Source organism: Canis aureus, chromosome 5 (assembly GCF_053574225.1).
Source record: "Canis aureus isolate CA01 chromosome 5, VMU_Caureus_v.1.0, whole genome shotgun sequence".
NCBI classification, from domain to species: Eukaryota; Metazoa; Chordata; class Mammalia; order Carnivora; family Canidae; genus Canis; species Canis aureus.
The window spans coordinates 52,018,941-52,034,794 of NC_135615.1; the positions used below are offsets into that span (position 1 = coordinate 52,018,941).

The 15,854-nt window shown below is 36.2% G+C and overlaps 1 protein-coding gene and 1 long non-coding RNA gene across 3 annotated transcripts in view; one reads left to right on the forward strand and one right to left on the reverse strand.

Moving 5' to 3' along the window:
- The window catches only part of CENPK (centromere protein K), a 64,662-nt gene that overhangs the window by 7,580 nt on the left and 41,228 nt on the right, over positions 1-15,854 (reverse strand). Inside the window, exon 11 of one of the 2 annotated variants that reach the window (XM_077898023.1) lies at positions 5,614-5,661. In XM_077898023.1, coding sequence (XP_077754149.1) covers positions 5,635-5,661 — 27 coding nt within the window. In that variant the 3' untranslated portion in view covers positions 5,614-5,634. Of the gene's footprint in view, positions 1-5,611; positions 5,662-15,854 lie in introns of those variants that run through there. The other variant, XM_077898024.1, reaches the window with a different exon arrangement.
- LOC144314192 (uncharacterized) lies at positions 1,705-10,538 on the forward strand. The gene is made up of 3 exons (XR_013379978.1): positions 1,705-4,548; positions 6,874-7,062; positions 10,292-10,538. It is a non-coding gene; the product is annotated as an uncharacterized LOC144314192 (long non-coding RNA).

Below are 15,854 nucleotides of genomic sequence, written 5' to 3' on the forward strand. Positions count from 1 at the left end.
CATATTTCACAAAACATGTCTATTCGTATCATATAAACATGTATTTTTTGCATCATAAAATACTTGCAAGACCCAGATTTCTCCAACCCCCGACTAGTCTGGAGTTAAAAAGATTTCTATCTGTAAAATGAGTTCAGTCAAGCTCACTCATTGCCATTAAAAACACACACACACACGCACACGCACACACATACACACACACACAGAGAAAAAGTTTTCTACGCGTTATTCGGAAGACAAGCAAAGCACAAGTTTTAATTAAAAAAAAAAAAAAACGGTTTCATTGAATATTGTTAAGTCTTCCTTACCGTTTTCATCTTCAAATTCTGATAAAAAGTAAGTTTCAAACAATAGAGATTGCACTGGACGACTCACGTACTCTCTCTCCTCTCTCTCTCTCTCTCTTTTTTTTTTTCTGCCCCCCTTTGCAAAGCCACAGCAGTCAGTTACTTATTCTGCAGCCAGAATAAAACCCTATAGTCTGGCTAAACCGGGCTTTAGAGAACGGACTTTCCGATTTGGCAATAAAAGAGATGCCATCAACACATCCAGGCTATCATCCTGAGATGCTGCCTTTGCAAACACCCTTTCTCTCTCTCTCTCTCTCTCTCTCAACACCCCCCTCCAAAAAAAAAAAAAAAAAAAAAAGGAAAGGAAAAAAAGAAAGGAAGGAAGGGAAGGTGGGGGGGGGAGAAAAAGAAAAAGAAGGCTTATTGGGGGTGGAAGTGGTGCCCTCTCTTCCTGGACAGCTTAGTGCCTTTGCTATGCAAATAACATGTGAAGAGCATCAAAAGGTATCAAGAGAAAAGAAGACAAGAGGAGCAGGAAGGGCAGCAAAGTTTTGTTGAAGTAGCCCTAGATCTCACTACCGGCCCCCAGCCAACTTGAATTGCAGCAGGAGAAAATTTTGGCAGCTTTTCCTCGGAGGCAGAGCACACTGACGTCAGTGTGCAGATGTGCCGGGCTGCGTCGGGTGCGCATGTGTCCTGGGTCGTCACGTGGAGGGGGAGGGGAGGGAGAGGTACAATCAGGGTAACCGACTCCCAGCCATTCAGAAGGGCTTAGACAATGTCAACTTTTCCACCCTGTGAATGAGAGAAACTCTGGCCCTTCTCAACTCCATCCCCTACCCCACTCCGCCTTTTTTCTTCTTCTTCCTCCTCCTCTTCCTCCTCCTCGTCGTCCTCGTCCTCCTCCTCCTCCTCCTCCTCCTCCTCCTCCTCCTCTGCTTTTTAGAAATTCTAGCCTTGGTTTGTGATTAGTTGTTTCTTGGGGGGAAAAAAGAAAAAGGAAAAAAAAAAAAAAAGGAAGGGGGAGGGAGAGGATGAATGACTTGAGATGAATTCGTGTCACTGTTAAGATGCCCCGGTGTCCTAAGGGTTTTTGTTTTTGAAGTCCACACAACAGAAATATTAAAAGTGGCACATGAAGTGTCTTTGGGGAAACTCAGAGCAAACTGAGGTCGGTGGCGGGTTGCAAGACTCAGTAGCTATATGTGCATAAAACAGCCTGTTTTTCACTGTACCTCAACAACGAAAATTGCCACCAACAGGGAGAGTAGACTAAAAGTAAACTAAGACCAGCACATTTTCCATCTGATTACCGACTTCAGGTTATGTGGGGCTTTAAAAGGAGGGGGGAAAAAAGGTGGGGGAGGCGGGAGCGGGGGAAGAGAGAAGCTTGCATTATTTCCAGATGAGGGTGAGACTGGATGGTGTGTTAAAATGCAACCGGGGAAAGCTGCAAGTGGAGTGTATTTTTTTTTTTAAGTCAGTACATTGAATGAAACCTCAATGACTGTCCAAATGAAAATAAATCCAAAGTCAGACATCCCCCCCCCAAAAAAAGGAGGGAAAAAACACAACAGGAACCCTGCTGTGATCTCAAGATAAACAAAAACCTCAAAACTGGTTCTTCAGGCTTCCCCATCCCACCCCCCCCCCACCCCCCACCCCCCACACCTCCGGACACTCCAGCTGCCAGTCCATACTTTGAAGGATAAAACACCACTACAGCGTAGCACTTTCGCTTTCATTTGCTGGGAGAAAGCCACTGGCATTTAAAGTGTGGGGGAAATGCCCAAATATGTTTTCCATGTCCTAAGCAAGCAAACAAAGTCTGGCACACAAATCGGAAACAGGAAAAAAAAAAAAAAAAGTGAAAATAGCCCAGGACAAATGTTGCCTTTCAACGGTGTAATCTGCTGCATCATTTATCTGTCTCTATGGTTGAGTGTAGGGAAGGGAGAGGTTTAAGAGTTTCCGAGGCTGGGCTGGGGGTGCAGGGGGCGGTGGTATTGACGCCTAGAAATTCCAGTCGGTAGTTAACGCCAAGTCAATTTCCGATGGCCAGAACCAGAAAGGGGAATTGGACCGGAGGGAAGGGGGTGGGGAGGAGGACCTTTCTTGAATACCGGCTCTTAAGTTTCAAGCTTCTGCTAACATTATTGCTCATTTGACTTTTTTTTCCCCCCTTCCTACACCGGAGGTAGTAGGTGTAATTCTTCTGGTGAATACATGAATAGTTGGCTAAAAGAAGGCATGAATCAGACTGAGAACGTCCAAAAATACAGTTATTTCCATTCTTTTTCTGACCGTTGAAGGGGAAAGCTTTTGTCCATAGTCCTCATCTTGACCTTAATCAGTAGTGTTTGGCTCAACGCCATTTAAAATGTTAGAAATACGTCCTGGGGTTGGCACTGACAGTTTTAAGGAAGAAGGATTCATATGGAGAGAGATAGATGATTAGATGACTGAGAGATAGATGATAGATAAATAGATAAAATAGATGATAGATAGATAGATAGATAGATAGATAGATAGATAGATTTGCATTAAAATACATGGATGACCAATCTCCTAGCAATAATTGCAAACACAAAAAAATTAGTAAAAAAGTGGGCACAGAGCAAAGCTGTTTTTGTGTGGAAACCACCCTTTAAATAGTTGTGCATTAATTAAAAAAAAAAAAAAAAAAAAAAACTGGTGTAAGATAGATACAGCCAGCACAGGAAACTAAAGTTAAGGTGTGAGTAGTATCATCTCTACAAGTTATCTCAAAAGTTTTCACTCTCAACTAAGACAAATTGCCCTAAGAAGTATCCACATTGTAGAGGAAAGGAGCTTATTCAATGAGAAGTGGACTGCGGCTAATTACTTATTCAAACAGTGCCATCCTGCGTCTAAAAAGAGTAATGAAAATTTCCAACAGATATCCTTTTCTCCTCCAAATGACTGAGTGTAGAAAAAGTGGTATGAGTAAGGGAGAAACATTATTAGCATGAGAAATGAAGTGTGAATGTAGCTTTTTATGTGTATGCATGTGTGTGCATATTTAACTGCATTACAGAAAATTCAGATACATAAGTAGAGAAATAGTTATAATGAACCCCCAAATTATATATAATCCAGTTTTAACAAGTGTCAGTACATGACCAATTTTTTCCCATTATTTACTCCACCCCACTGGATTATCTTGAAACTAACCTCAGATAATATTTAATTGCATCCATTAAATATTTGCCTGTATTTGTAAACTATGAGGAAAAAAATAACCACTACTATACCGCTATTACTCTTAAAACATTAATAATTCCTTAATTTTGGCAAATAGCAGATGTCCTCAAATGCAAATAAAAGCCTGAAAAACTCTTTTTATTGGATTCAGGGTCCATATATATGTCTCTCTTTTTGACAATTCTTATTGCAGTAGAATATTCATATGGAAAAATACATACATATATAAATTGATGAAAAATGTTCAGTCTAACAAATTTTCATAAAGTGAACTTGTCTATGTAACTAACCTATCATTTCTCCCTTATTTCTCCTTTATCTTGCAACATAAATGCCATATTAATATCTTGTAATCTTACTATAGATAGCACTTCTGTTAGTATGGAAATGTATTAATGAATACCCATGCATAATTCTTAATTGAATTATTTGAAAATTTTTTATTTTATTATTTTTTAAAAGATTTTATTTATTTATTCATGAGAGAGAGAGAAAGAGAAAGGCAGAGACACAGGCGGAGGGAGAAGCAAGCTCCATGCAGGGAGCCCGACGTGGGACTCGATCCCGGGCCTCCAGGATCAGGCCCTGGGCTGAAGGCAGCGCTAAACCTCTGAGCCACCTGGGCTGCCCTTGAAACAAATTTAAATTAATCCCTGACTGAATTTAAGTTGCAGTAGAATTCTTTAAAAGTTTTATAATGACCAATCTTTACTATTTAAAAACTTTCCTCTCCAGCTTTCCATTTCTTTCTCTAAGAAATGAAGATCACAGGCAGAGTAGAGTTGATAGCAAATCCCCTACTTATACCTAAGAAAAAGCATTGCTAGCAGTTTTTAGAAGCCTTAATAAATCAAAGTACACAGAGCCCTTTCAGGAAATCAAAGATGGAATAAACGGAAAATTGGGAGAGGAAGGAATTTGGACGTATGTATGCACACATGTATGTATGTATTTCAGAGACTGAAAAAAAAAAATAGAGGCAAAGGCATAAGAGTTTGAAAGTCCAAGAATAAGAACTGAGGAACTTCTAGAGGTAAGAATTGACTTCTAACTTGTCATTTTTAATGTGTTAGCATGTAAATTAGATTTAATTATTTTATTTTTATTTTTAAATTAAATTTTAGGCAGTTAACATACAGTGCAATATTGGTTTCTGGAGTAGAATCCAGTGATTCATCACTTACATACAACACCCAAAGTTCATAATAAGAGCCCTACTTTATACCATTCACCCATCTAGCCCATCCCACATCCACTGCCCTCCATCAACCCTCAATTTGTTCTCTATAGTTAAGAGTCTCTTATAGCTTGTTTCCCTCTCGTTTTTCTTTTCCCCTTTGCCCCATGTTCATCTGTTTTCTTTCTTAAATTGCAAATGAGTGAGATCAATATGGTATTTGTCTTTCAATGACTGATTTATTTCATTTAGCATAATATATTATAGCTCTGTCCATGTCATTGCAAGTGGCAAGATTTCATTCTTTTTTTTAAGATTTCATTCTTTTTTATGACTAATATTCATATATATTCATATATATATGCCACTTCTTTATCCATTCATCCGTACATGGATATAGATTTAATTTTTTTAGTTAAAAACCAAGAGATTAAAAAAAAACAGTTCTTGGGCAGCCCCGGTGGTGCAGCGGTTTAGCGCTGCCTGCAGCCCAGGGTGTGATCCTGGAGACCCGGGATCGAGTCCCACATCAGGCTCCCTGCATGGAGCCTGCTTCTCCCTCTGCCTGTGTCTCTGCCTCTCTCTCTCTAGCTGTGTCTCTATGAATAAATAAATAAAATCTTTAAAAAATAAAAAAATAAAAAAAAATAAAAAAATAAAAAAATAAAAAAAAACAGTTCTTAAAATTAGACTGCTTGTATTTTCAGAAAAAAATGAGATGAATTCTGATTTCATGCTTGCTTGTAATTACTAAATTGGACTAAGTCTACAAATGTACAAATGTCAACATGAATAAATTATGTAACATTAAGTTGAAATACTGCAATAGAGTATGTTGTTCAAACTGAGATAGGATGTACATAATATGCTACAATTTATATATACTTAATAACACAGCAAATAATATTATCTCAAACTTACAAGAGCATTCACAGGAAGAACCTACAGTTTCTTGAAGATCATGGTTACCTGGGGTGAAAGAAAAGAACAGGATTAAGGAGGAGTACAAAGTAGTATCAACTAAATCCATAAATTTTTGAAAAACAAAACAACTGTAATTATCATAAAATCTTACTATCTGCTAATTCAAGGTATAGACTGTACATGAATATCTATTATTTTAATCTGTATTATGGGAATAAGTTACAGTTTTATAAAAAGAAAGAAAGATTACTTTTTTAAAAAAGATTTTATTTATTTATTTGAGAGAGAGAGAACACAAATAGTGGAGGGGGGTGGGCAGAGGGAGAGGGAGAAGCAGACTCTGAGCCTGACATGGAGCTTGATCCCAGGACTCTGAGATCATGATCTGAGAAGAAGGAGACGCTTAACTGACTAAGCCACCCATGTACTGCAAGAAAGGTTACGGTTATTTGTTATTACAATGAATCTGGCAATTTCAGAAACTTCACAATGGCAAAACAGTTTTAACTACTTATCCCTTTACTTCTTTACTTTTATTCTTTAATTTTTTATTAGGGTATGAGATTAATAGCAGAAAGAAAAAAACATATTGAAAAGGATGAGTATAATCAAGGGTTAAAACCATTCTATACAAAGAATATCTAACAGTCAAAAAGGTCGAAAAGATGAAGTCAAAGCATATCGCTAAGATAAAGCAAAAATACCAATATGCTAATAACAATTGTCTACTCTTTAGCATTAAGCAAAGAGCTAAGAAGTATAAAAATAGGGGGTTCCTTTTCTCAATAAATTCACAAATTGGAAAACAAGATTAAAGTGTGATAAGGGAAAATGCAGTAAGTTACATAATTTATCGATCTATATTGTCAGCGCTGTCTGTTCCAACTGAGAGAGAACTCCTAGTGAAGTTTAAATAAGGATTTTTCTGACATCCATGTTGCCAGTCTGGTGATCAATTTTGTGGTTCTTCCTTGAACTCCCGGCAACATTCAATCTAATTCACCACTCACTTTTGGAAATTTCTTTTCCCACAGTTTCTGTGACACTGTACTCTTCTAGTTTTCCTACTACCCCAATGGTCCTACCTCCTTCTCTGCTCAGTTACAAATGTTAAAATGCCCAGGATTCAGTCAGCCCTGATGCCCATTCTATTCTTTATCAACTGATTTTTCCTTTGATTAATGTATATTTTCCAATTACTTTAAAGACCATTTATTTGCCAATAACTTTTTTTAAAGATCTATTTATTTATTTTAGACGGAGAGAGCATGACGGAAGGATGGTTAGAGGAAGAGAAGCAGACTCCCTGCTGAGTGCAGAGCCCAACTCAGGGCTTAATCTCAGGACTCTGAGGTCATGACCTGAGCCAAAATCAACAATCAGATGCCAGCTGAGCCACCCAGGCGCCCCTATATGCCAATGACTCATATCTAAATGTCTACTTGGGTGAGTCTAACAGGCAGTATGAACTTCATGTAACATAAACAGAATTCAACGTTTGTCTGTCTTTTCTGTGTAGTAAATGAACTTCAATTCACCAAGTCTCTGGCCAGTATGGCTTTTTCAGTCCACTTTTCAGTTTTCTTAACATGTGCTCTACATTTAATGTGCAAAGTTCTACATATAATGTGCAGTTTTGGTGGGAGAAATATTGAGAAGTGTGTCTATTTCATCTTAGAAACCAGAATTCCTCTCTGCTATGATCTGAATGTTTGTGTCCCTCTCAAAATTCATATGTTGAAATCCTAATGCCCAATATCATGGTATTAGGAGGTAGAACATTTGGGAGACGGTTAGGTCAGGAGGATACAACCCTCATATATGGAATTAGTGTTCTTATAAAAGAGACCTTATAGAGATCGCTCAGCCTTTTCACCTTGTCAGGACATAGTGAAAAGACACTGGCTATGAAGCACAAAAAATACCCTCACCTGACCATGCTGGTACCCAGATATCAAATTTCCAGCCTCCAGAACTATGACTAAAAAAATTCTGTTGTTTATAAGTACCCAGTTTGTGGTATTTTTGTTAGAACAGCCCGAATGGACCAAGATTCTCTCTCCTTTATTGTTAAAATAGTCTAAAAATATTTACTCTCTATTGTGAAGTGACTCTTAAGTCTTTTTACCAATATAATTTTTAACTGGGATAAATGTCATCTATTCATTTGGGGATTACTCTCTATATATTTCAGATTTGAGTTCTTACCCCCATTCTATGGAATGCCTTCTAACTCTTTAAAGGAACGTATGCTTTTTGTAGACAGAAATTCCTAATTCTAATATAGCCCATTTTAACTTTTTTTTTCTCTTTTATGTTTAGGGCTCTTTGTAAATTTTCTTTATTACATACAACTGTCCTCAAGCAAAAACAATCCTTTGCCTTGTTGCCATTAGATAATAAGAATACATATCATGCTCCAGTCAAAACGAACTTTATACCCTAATAAGCCAACTGAGCTTACTTACAAAAGTTAAGAGGGAAATCCAACTCTGTCTTCAAAAAACCCTTAAGTATTTCCCATAAATTAATTTCCTACCAGAAGATTATTCCAAACTTCTGATGCCTAAAGGTACATCACAACTTATGTGCATATAGTATACAGTAATGGTGTGGGAAAATTGTTATTTTTTCCTACCAAGAACATACAAACTTGGAAACCTTGTAGGGATTTTTCTTTTAAACACAGGTTATATATCTTTATTTGAATAGCCAGATGTTCCAAAGTAGGTATCCTTGTAACATCTTCTCTAGAAACATTTTCTTCTTATATGTTTTCCTTTCATAATTAATGTTAAAATTTGTGTGCTTCTTTTATCTCCCATCCTTCTCCAAAGTTAGCTTCTCTTCTTGTTGAAGTATGTCCACTAGCAGTTCTTTTAGGGACAGTATACAGTAAAAAAGGCTTTTAGTTTTTATGTCAGAAAATTTGTTTTGTCCTCATTCTTGAATAAGTTTAGCTGGTTATGGAAGTCTAGGCTGATGGCTTTTTCCCCCCTCAGCAACAATATCTATTGTTAATAAAAAATAAGATTGTTTTAAAAAATTAAATAATTAAATAAATAAAATAAAGATTGTTATTCCTATCTTCATAACCTGTCTTTTCCTTTTACTATCTTTGAAAACTATTTCTCCTTGGTATCTTGCTGTTTCACTAAACGATTTCATGGTGTGTGGTTTTACCTCTATTTATCTTGCACAGTACTCCATGAACATGTTTTTCTGAGCATTTATATCGTTCTACATACTGAAAAATTATCACCCATTATCGATTCAAATATTACTTAACATTCTCCACAAATTCTTTAAGAATTTCTATGTTGGTGGAATTCCTCAATTTGTCCTCTATACTTCTTATTTGTTCTTCATAATTTTGATCTTTTTTATCTTTCTGGATGAATTGTTCAAATTCTCTTTATTGATTTATTAAATCAATCTCTGACTTGATTCAGTTTATCTCCTTTGTAGAAATGTACTTAAATTATCATATTTAATCAGATATGGGACTTGTAATGAATTCCTTCTCATAAGCAAATGTTTTCATTTGTTCCTATTTTTGTGTTACAATTTCTAGCCCTTTTTAGATGAAATAATTTCTTCAAATAACCTCAAAATATACATTTAAAAGTCTTCATCAGGTAATCCATAAAATTAATTTCATTGAGAGTGAATGTTCCATTTGTTGGATGTTGCTACCAGCTAGGAAACCTTCAGTTTCAAGTAACATAAAAAATCTGTCTCAATTTACTTAAACTAGGAGGAGAATTTATTATCTTATATATCATGTTCCCTAGCAAAGCACCTCTAGGGTCAACTAATTCACTGGCTCAATAACATTATCAGAATTTGTTCTTTCTCTTTTGTGACTCTGCCATACTAAATATGCCAGATTTGTCCATGGCAGCTCTCCTTATGGTTACAAAATGGCTAAACAGTTCCAGATGTTCCATACAGACCCAGTAACATCTACCAGAAGAGAAGAAGTCATCTCCTCCTGTATATTTTTTTAATCAGAAAAAAGAAATCTATCCCAAAAGTTTCTCAGAAGACATATATATTAAGTCAATATTGCACCAAATGTATTCCCAAATAAATCACTAAGAAGGGGATTAAGACAACCATGTTCGGTTTAGCTAAATACATGGCTGTGTAGACAAGAGTGGATTACTCAAATAAAATTTAGCTCCCTTAGAAAGTAGGAAGAACAGCGGCAAAAAACAAAATATGCTGCCTTGGCTATCTTTGTGTTAAATTCCTTCACTGGTTTAACATTTGCTTTTCATGGTCATTTTACCAGGAAATCTTGTATGTTTATGGTTTGCCATTTTTATTCATTTCCTCCCCTTCCATTTGACCCCTTTTACCTGGTGTTTCAAAATTGCCTTAGCCTCTCCCAGCCCCAAGTCCACAACCAGTTATTATGGTGTTTAAACATTCCGTGATAAAATTATTACTATATAATAAAATAATCCAAAAGTTAATGGCTTAAAACAATAAACATTTATTTTCTCACCATTTCAGTGTTTCAGAAATTCAGAAACAATTTAGCTGAATAATTCTCCCTCAGGATCTCTCATGAAGTGGCAGTCAAGGTTATGGCCAAGGGTTAGTTCAGATAACTGAAGGCTGAAAGTGGTTCACTTACACAGCTAACAGAGTCGTGCTTTGTTGGCAGGAGACCTTCGTTTCTGCTCCTGTGAGCCTCAACACAAACTGAGCATTCTCTTATCATGGAGTCAAGCTCCTTCCAGAGTTTAGCAATCCAAATGAATTCAAGATAGAAGATGCAGGAACGCCTGGATGGCACAGTCAGTAAGTGTCTGACTCTTGGTTTCAGGTCATAATCTCAGAGATCTCGTGAGATTGAGCCAGAATCGGGCTCTGTGCTCAACATGAAATCTGCTTGGGAGTCTCTCTCCCTTTGCCCCTCCTGCTTGCATACTATCTCTCTCACAAGTTATAAATAAATCTTTAAAATAAAAGAGGTATACTGTCTCTTTGTCATATTCTATTGGTCACTAACACTGACACATGTGGAGGTGAATACCAGCAGAGGAGGATCACTGATCTTGGAGACTAGCTATTACAGTCATCCAAGCAACAATGGGTATTTAACATATCCCCATTTACTTCCTGGTCTAAAAGCTCTATCTTTGCCTCTTTCACCTTGCTGGGTTCATAGCTTGTTATAAGCCTCAGTGATTTTGTTTTAGATCTCCTTTCACAAAATTTTGGCTGTGAAGAAACTCACAAGCCCTCAGCTTCAGAGACCTTGATTCTAGTCCTCCTTCTCATATAGAGAAATTTTAATATTCATTTCCAAGGAAAGAACCAAATTCTCATACGAAGTGCTTCTAAACCCAGAGGAAAATACGACTATGGCATCATTTCCACTCACAACTCCTTTTCTTCTAATTTCTGATCCACTAATGTTTATTGTTAAGTCTTTCTACATATTTTTCCTTGTTTTCTCTTTTAAATGTTATCAAATGCCACATGTTAAAAGAAAGAGTATGCTAATGTAGGAACTCTTATCACTTTTAAGTTTTATTATTTTTTTTAGCTTTTTAATGTTAAATTTGCAGGAGTAGTACAGAGTTCCCATATATCTCTCACCTGGCTTCCCTAATGTTAACAACTTATATAACTATATTAAAATTATTGAGCCCAGTAAACTATCAATGGTACAATACTATTAACTAAATTGTAGACCCTACTCAAATTTCACCAGCCTACCATTGCTGTTTTCCCTATCCAAGAGCCTGCCTAGGACTTGTAAATCATAGATCTGATAAAGGATTTATTTCCAGAATACACAAAAACTCTCAAAATGCAGTAAGAGGACAGACAACTCAATTTCAAAATGGACCAAAAACTCCTATATGCTATATAGACATTTTTGATCCCTTTATGCTTAGCCTTTTTTTAAAAAAAAAAAAAGATTTTATTTATCTATTTATTTAAGACATAGAGAGCACAAGCAGGGGGAGGGGCAGAGGGAGAGAAGCAAGGAGCCCAATGCTCAATCTTAGGACCATGAGATCATGACCTGAGCCAAAGGCAGACGCTTAATTGACAGAGCCACCCAAATGCCCCAGTGCTTAGCCTTTCTGAATTATTTTATGTATGTCTCCTATATACTACAGTTAAATTTTGCTTTTTAAGGAGATTCTGATTGTCATGATAAATATGTTTGCTCTCTTATCTGTATTAGAAGGGGCAGTCCTTAGGACATGATCGGTTCCCTGCACGCTCTTGCTGACTGCAAAACTACAGGGTTACTCATCGTTTGATATTGAACACTTTCTGGAACTGGTCACATGGAAACTAAGTATGTTGAGGCAACTCACAACGTGGCTGAGTAATATTCTGTCATATGAATGTACTGCATTTTGTTTATACATTTGTTTTTTGAAGAACATCTGGATTGCTTCCAATTTTTGGCATTATGAAAAAGTGCTTTGCTATAACATTTCTGTGAAAGTTTTTGTGTAGACAACTCATTGGGGTAAATATTGCATAATTGGTTGGTAGTATAGTAAATTCGTAAGAAATGCCAAACTGTTTTCCAATTGGTTGTATAATTTTGCATTTCCACCAGCACTGAATGAGAGTTCCTCTTGTTCCACATCTTCACCAGCATTTGGGGTTGTCAGTGTTTCAGATTTGGGCCATTCTAGTAAATTTGTAGTGGTATCTTATTGCTGTCTAATTTACGTTTTCCTCATGACATATGTGGAGATCTTTTCATCTGATTTGCTATCTCTAGATCTTCTATTGTGAGGTAACTGTTTTGACCTTTTGTCCTCTTTTTAATTGAGGTATCTGTTGTCTATTGTTGAGTTTTAAGAGTTGTTTGTGTATTTTCTGTTATCTTTAACAGATTATGTATGTTGCAAATATTTTCTCTCAGTCTGTGGCTTATCTTTTCATTCTAACAGTGTCTTCAACAAAGCAGAAATTTTGAGTTTTAATAAAAATCAATTTATTAGTTTTTTCTTTCATGGATTACAATTTTGGTATTGTATCTTAAAAGTCATCACAAGGGGCACCTGGGTGGTACAGTTGGGTAAGTTTCACTCTTGGTTTCAGCTTGGGTCCAAATCTCAGGGTGGTGAGATACAGCCATGTGTTAGGCTCCTCACTCAGCAGAGTCTGCTTATGTTTCCCTCTCCTTCTCTCTCTGCCCCTCCCCACAGCCACACACTCTCTAAAAATAAAAAAAGGCATCACAAAACCCAAGTTCAGACTAGATTATCTTTTATGTTCTAGAAGTTTTATAGCTGTGCATTTTACATTTAATTTTTGTTAAAGGTATGTCAGGGTCCATGTTCTCGCACGATTTGTTGAAAAAGACTCAGCTTTACCAGATTATCTTTATTCCTTTGTCAAACAAAGACCAGCTGACCCTATCCATGCCGGTCTTATTCCTGAGCTCTTCATTCTGTTACATTGACTTGTCTGCCTTTCACCAACATCATAGTGTCTTGGTTACTGGAGCTTTACAATAAATTTTAAAGTTGGTATCAGTCATCCCAACTTTGTTCTTCAATATTTTGGTAGCTAAGCTGATCATTTGCCTTTCTGTATAAACTTTAGAATCAGTTTCTATTCCTAGCTTGCTTAGTTTTTATCATGAATGGGAGTTGGAAAATGGCTTTTTTGTAATCTATTGGTATGATCATATGGTTTTTCTGCTTTAGTCTAATGATGTCATGAATTAATGTAATTAATTATGTAATGTAATGTGATTATGTAATGTAATTAATGAATGTAATCACAATTAAATTATGTGATGTAATTATGTAATGTAATTAATGTAATTGATGAATGAATTACATTAATTCATGACATCTGAATGTTGAAGCAGTCTTACATACCTAGAAAAAATGCTACTTGGCAGTGGTGGATAGATCTTTGTTCTACAATGTTGAATTTGATTGTTTCATATTTCACCTATGTTCATGACACGTATCTGTCTGTAGCTTTCCTTTCTTGTAATGTCTCTGTCTGGTTTTGGTGTTACAGTAATGCTGGCCTCACAGAATGAGTTAGGAACTATTCCCTCCGCTTCAATTTTCTGGGATGGATTATACAGAACTGACATCATTTCCTTTTTGTATGTTTGGTAGAATTCACCAATGAAACCATCCAGGTCTTATACTTTCTATTTTGAAAGTTTATTATTGATTCCATTTCCTTAACAAATATAACCTTATGCAGTTTAGCTAGTTCTCCTTGTGTGAATTTTGGTAGATTACATTTTCACAGAATTGGTCCATTTCATCTAAGCTATAAAATTTGTGGGTAAGAGGTTGTTCATAATATACCTTTACTTATTTTTTTTTTTTAAGATTTTATTTATTTATTATGAAAGACAGAGAGAGAGAGAGGCACAGACACAGGCAGAAGCAGGCTCCATGAAGGGAACCCAATGTGGGAATCAATCCCGGGTCTCCAGGATCACACCCTGGGCCAAAGGCGGTGCTAAACCACTGAGCCAGCCGGGCTGCCCTATTTATCTTATTAATATTCCTGGGATGGGTACTGATGGCTTTCTTTTTTTTTTTTTTAAGATTTTACTTATTCATGAGAGACACAGAGAGAAGCACACATAGGCAGAAGGAGAAGCAAACTCCCTTTGGGGAGCCTGATGTGGGACTCCATCCCAGGACCCCAGGGTCACGACCTGAGCCAAAGGCAGACACTCAAACTCTAAGCCACCCAGGTGTCCCTCTTTTCATTTCTGATACTCATCTCTCCTCCTTTCTTGGTTAGCTTGGCTAGAGATTTATCAGTTTTATTGATATTTTCAAATAGCCAGCTTTTGGTTTCATTGATTTTCTGTATTGATTTCTTGTTCTCATTTCCCTTTACTTCTATTCTGATTTTTATCATTTTTTTTCTTCTTTGGATTTATTTACTTATTAAGTTATCTGTATACCCAACATGGAGCTCCAACTCACAACCTCGAGATCACGAATCCCATTCTTTACACAAGTGAGCCAGCCAGGCACACCTAATTTGGACTTAATTTGCTGTTCCTTTTCTAGTTTCCTAAGGTGAACTCTTCAGATTATTGATTTTAGATCTTTCATCTTTTCTAATATATTTAATGCTATAAATTTCTTTAAACTCTGCTTTTGTTGCATCTCACAAATTTTGAGGAGTTATATTTTCAATTAGTACAAAATATTTAAGTGTTTCTCTTGAGATATCTTCAATGCATGTGTTTACATGTTGTTTAATCTCTAAATATTTTGGGATTTTTCCATGTATTTTCCTATTTTTGACTTAAATTTCATTGTAGTTTGAAAGCATAATTTGTAGTCTAATTTTAAAATTTTATTGGTAACCCAGAACATGGTCTTAGTAAATGTTCCACCTGAACATGAAAAGAATGCGTGTTTTGCTATAGCAGGATTAGAATTCTATAAATGTCATAGATCCAGTTGATTGATGATGCTGTTCAGTTAAACTATATCCTTGCTGGTTTTCTACCTGCTGGATCTCTCAATTATTGATAAAAGAATGTTGAAGTCTACAACAGTAACTGTGAATTCATCTATTTCTTCTTGCATTTCTATCAGTTTTTGCCTTATGTACTGTGACAAAGTTAAGTGCATACATATTAAAGATTATTGCGTCTTTTTGGAGATTTGGCAGCTTTTATCAATATGTGATATTCCTTGTAATCCCTGGGCATTTTCCTTGCTCTGAAGTCTGCTTTGTGTAAAATTAAGATAGCTAACTCAAGGTATCTTTTGATTAATGTTAACATGATATATCTTTCTCTGTCCCTTTACTTTTGATCTGAGTCTATATTTCAGATAGGTTTCTTGCAGAAAACACATAGTCTGAGTCTTTTTTTCTTTTTTTAACCACTTTGACAGTCTTGCCTGGATTGGTGTATTTAGTCCATTCACATTTAAAATAATTTTTAAATGATTATTATCTGGATTAATATCTACCATATTTGTTACTATATTCTATTCATTGCCTTTGTTCTCTGTCTTCCATTTTTGTCTTCTCTAGTTTTTCTTTTATTTTTTTTAAGATTTATTTATTTATTCATGAGAGACACAGAGAGAGGCAGAGGGATAATCAGTCTCCATGCAGGGAGCCTGATGTGGGATTTGATCCCAGCACTCCAGGATCATCCCCTGGGCTGAAGGTGGTGCTAAACCACTGAGCCACCTGGCTGCCCTCAACCTCACTTTCAAATAAAAGATGTTTTA